Source organism: Saimiri boliviensis, chromosome 17 (genome assembly GCF_048565385.1).
Source record: "Saimiri boliviensis isolate mSaiBol1 chromosome 17, mSaiBol1.pri, whole genome shotgun sequence".
In the NCBI taxonomy this organism is placed as follows: Eukaryota; Metazoa; Chordata; class Mammalia; order Primates; family Cebidae; genus Saimiri; species Saimiri boliviensis.
Genome location: NC_133465.1, coordinates 11,471,767 through 11,475,838, shown reverse-complemented (window position 1 = coordinate 11,475,838; position 4,072 = coordinate 11,471,767). Strand labels below are relative to the sequence as shown.

The 4,072-nt window shown below is 43.6% G+C and overlaps 1 protein-coding gene across 1 annotated transcript; it reads right to left on the bottom strand.

Annotated features, from left to right (window-relative positions):
- Positions 1-1,301: 1,301 nt before the first annotated feature.
- On the bottom strand, positions 1,302-1,789 carry LOC101036960 (large ribosomal subunit protein eL32-like). Its single transcript, XM_039476570.2, has one exon. The coding sequence runs from the start codon at positions 1,752-1,754 to the stop codon at positions 1,347-1,349; it is 408 nt and encodes a 135-aa protein (XP_039332504.1). The 5' UTR covers positions 1,755-1,789; the 3' UTR covers positions 1,302-1,346.
- Positions 1,790-4,072: the final 2,283 nt, after the last annotated feature.

The window sequence follows — 4,072 nt, the reverse complement described above, 5'->3', positions numbered from 1 at the left end:
GGTTAGTTTTCATGAAAATAGGTCTGTTATAAAAGTCATTTGGTACAGCACGTTCTCATTCATAAGTGGGCATTGAACAATGAGAACACACGGACACAGGGAGGGGAACATCACACACTGGGGCCTCGGGGCTGGGGAGCTAGAGGAGGAATAGCAGGGGGAAGGTGGGTTGGTGAGGGATAGCTTCAGGAGAAATACCTAATGTAGGTGACAGGGCAATGGATGCAGCAAACCACCACCATGGCACGTGTATACCTATGTAACAACCCTGCACGATCTGCACATGTACCCCAGAACTTGAAGTATAATAAGTAAATTTTTTTTAAAAAAGTTGTTTGGGCTCTCAGTGTGCCTCTCTCAACCCATGATGACTCCTACCACGTTAGCAAGAAGGCACTACTAAGAAGCCAAGCAAATGCAGTCACTTGGCTTTGGACTTCCTAGCCTCCAGAACTGAGATGTAAATTTTGTTTTAAAAAAGAAATTACTTAGTCACAGGTATTTTATTATAGCAGCAGAAAATAGACTAAGACGGTCTCTATGTGCTAGGCTCTATCCTAGGTGCTGAGGATACACTTGTGAACAAGACAGGCAAGGGCTCTGCACTCAGGAAGAGTATGTTCTAGCACAAAGAGACGGAGGCATGTTAATGTATAAATAATATCAGTTCATAGAGAGAGAGGCAGTGTGAAACACTGGGTCTATGCGTCAAAACTACCTGGGTTCAATTCTTGGCAACTTCATTTGCTAGTTGTATGGCCTTGGATAAGTTACTTAGCCATTACAGAATAGTTCCTGATTTGCACAATGGGAACTGCAGTAGTGTTTCTTTCATATAAAGCATTTGAGCTGCAACTTAAATACTGGTATTAAAGCAACCATATGAAGAACTTGCAGAAGGCCAGGGAAGAGCAAGTACAAATGATCTGTGAGGGAAACAGGCTTCAAGGTTTGATTTCTAGTAACTAAAAGAAGGCCCTTGTGTCTGCATACACCAAAGAGGCACAGAAGTGATAAGAGATGGGATTGGATGAGTAGACAGGTACCTAAAAATCACATAGAGGACTTTGGATTTATTCTTGCTGATTAGGTTTTAACCTCTGTCTGCAGTGATTTCTTCTCACTTGGCCTCTCACCTTTCACCTTCTAAAATCCTAGTCGTATTTCAAAGGCAGTTCTAATATTTTCTCGATAAAGGCTTTATTTTTCTACCCATCAGCAAAATTAGTTCCTGCCTTCTTGATGCTCCAATGATCGAATTGGTTGCATGATTGCTTTTTTTTTTTTTTTTTTAAACTAAGGAAGATGCCAGTTTTATTTAAACACAAAACGTGCACGTAAGCTGTCTACTCATTTTCTTCGCTGCGCAGCCTGGCATTGGGGTTGGTGACTCTGATGGCCAGCTGGGCAGCTCTTTCCATGATGGCTTTGCGGTTCTTGGAGGCAACATTGTGAGCAATCTCAGCACAGTAAGATTTGTTGCACATCAGCAGCACTTCCAGCTCCTTGATGTTGTGGACCAGGAACTTCCGGAAGCCACTGGGCAGCATGTGCTTTGTTTTCTTGTTGCTCCCATAACCAATGTTAGGCATCAAGATCTGGCCCTTGAACCTTCTACGAACCCTGTTGTCAATACCTCTGGGTTTCCGCCAGTTACGCTTAATTTTGACGTATGGGTCCGACTGGTGCCGGATGAACTTCTTGGTTCTCTTTTTGACGATCTTGGGTTTCACAAGGGGTCTAAGGGCGGCCATGATGCCGAGGAATTCGCCGCTACGTCCGTAGGCAGCGCCGAGGAAGAGAGCTACATGATTGCTTTTTTACTTCATTCTCTGTGAGTGTGAGGTCAGGGATTAAGCCCTACTTATTTTATTTTATTTTAATTACTATTATTATTATTATTATTTGAGACGGAGTCTTGCTCTGTTGCCCAGGCTAGAGTACAGTGGCACGATCTCAGCTCACTGCAACCTCTGCCTCCTGGATTCAAGCAATTCTCCTGCCTCAACCTCCCCAGTAGCTGGGACTATAGGCATGTGCCACTGTGCCCAGCCAATTTTTATATTTTTAGTAGAGATGGGGTTTCACCATGTTGGCCAGGCTAGTCTCAAACTCCTAACCTCCAACTGTCTTGGCTTCCCAAAGTGCTGGTATTATAGGAATGAGCCACTGTGCCCAGCCCCCATTCATTTTAGAATCACCTAGCAAAGTGTATGGCAGAAAAGCACAATAAATATTCTTAGAATGATTGATGTATTACTGAATGAGTGAATAGAGGATCTCAGCTTGGGCCCTTTTGTCAGATTTGCTTATTGAAAATCTAGACCCAAAGGGACTCATACACAACCCAAGTAGATTTCATCTGGATTACAAAGAGACCAAAAGTACCAGGGAAAATGGGAGGACATAAAAGGGAAGAGGATTGGAATGGAACTCCATATTCTTGGAGAGAAGCCACACTTTTTTTTTTCTTCACTCCTAACCCTAGCTATTAGTATGTGAGCTTGGGAAAATTAATCATAAAGAATTAATAAAATTCACAAGTGTCCACTAACCCAGAAGTTAGACTTCTGAGGACTTCAGATCTCTTTAACCTAGGGAAAACATAAAAACAAACAAACCTCCAAACTAAAATAAACTAACAAAAATCCCAAAATCGAAAGCCAGACATGAGAGAAAAACCTTCGCCTAATGAAATGACTATAAAACCCATAGACCTCAGGGCAAAATTACCTTCAGATAACTGCCCATTTATTTCCTATTCTCCCTTCCTTTTCTTCTTGTCCTTCTCGCCCATTTATTTATTGAGCACCTACTACGTGTTAAACACAGAGCTAATGCTGGACACAAAGCAGGAAACAGGACGGGCACATCCCATTTTTCAAGGAAATTACTTTCTCCTTTGCTTCTGCTTTCCTAATCGATCACCCTTCTTTATTGTAGTAGAAAAAGTCAATACCTCTGAAATCAAATTTTTGGTATTCAAATCTCGCCTCTCCCAATCTTCCCCAAATTGTGAAAGCCCTAAGTCAAAACCTGGCCCCAATATAAGAAGTCAATATGAAAGCATGAAAGAGGATGGCATAGGAAGACTGGATTCCTGGGATGAAGTCTTGGCTCTGGCATTTGTACCCAGCTACCTTGAGCAGGTCACAGGACTTCTGTGGCCCTTGGACTCTCCATCTGTAAGGGACAGGGATTGTCCTTTTCAACAGTCTTTGACTCTGGGCAGAACCTTTCAAAGTGATAACTCAGCTAATATCCCTGGCTCAAGTGCTGTGGTATTTGATACAACTAGCAGACACCACATCTGCCAGCCTGTAACAGCACCTGCTGGGAAAGGGCTTTAAAGATGTTCAGGCAAAAACAGGTCTTTCTCACTTCTCTGATGAAGAGATTGACTTTAAAGCCAGGAAGAGAGAACTATGTGCAATCTGATGGGATTCAGAACATCAAAGGCAGTTGAGTTGGGGTTTGGAACAATCTCTCAGGTCAAATCTAATTTTATCCGAGCTGATGTTTTTTAAGCTCGGGTAATTGCTCCCAGCATAACCGCCACTTCCTTGTTATAAGGCAGTAAAGTGCAACTTCTGCAGGGGCCTGCAGCAGAGGGTCTAGCAGATGGCTTTTGTCTTCATTGCTGCCGGGGCTGGGGCACTGAGCTAGATTTAAATCCTGGGAGCTGTAGATTGACACAGCAGAGAGGACGTCGAACCTGGAACTAGGACCACAGCCTTCGGATCTTGGCTCCACTACAGATCCTCAGAGATTCTCCTTTCCAAGGGTGTTTCCATTTGGACTTGGCAGTTTTGTGATGGAAGAGGGATGGAGAGGAAATTGGGCTGTGGACAGCAGGGTTCTGTGGAGCTCTAGGGAAGGCAAAGTTGACAGACGGAAGCACAATATGGTACAAGGACTCTATTTAGAGCCATTGTCCTGACTTGGAGACAAGTATCAGCCTGAACTTTAGGAGGCACTTAGAACTGCAGGAGCCTTCTGATGATGCTGGGACAATACAGTTGGTGTGTAAAGGTCCTGTGCCTGCAGCAGCCTTTTGCATTCAACAAGGGAG

Bases quoted from the DNA above. Each gene is read 5' to 3' on its own strand.
- LOC101036960 (XM_039476570.2), bottom strand. From the start codon at position 1,754: ATGGCCGCCCTTAGACCCCTTGTGAAACCCAAGATCGTCAAAAAGAGA.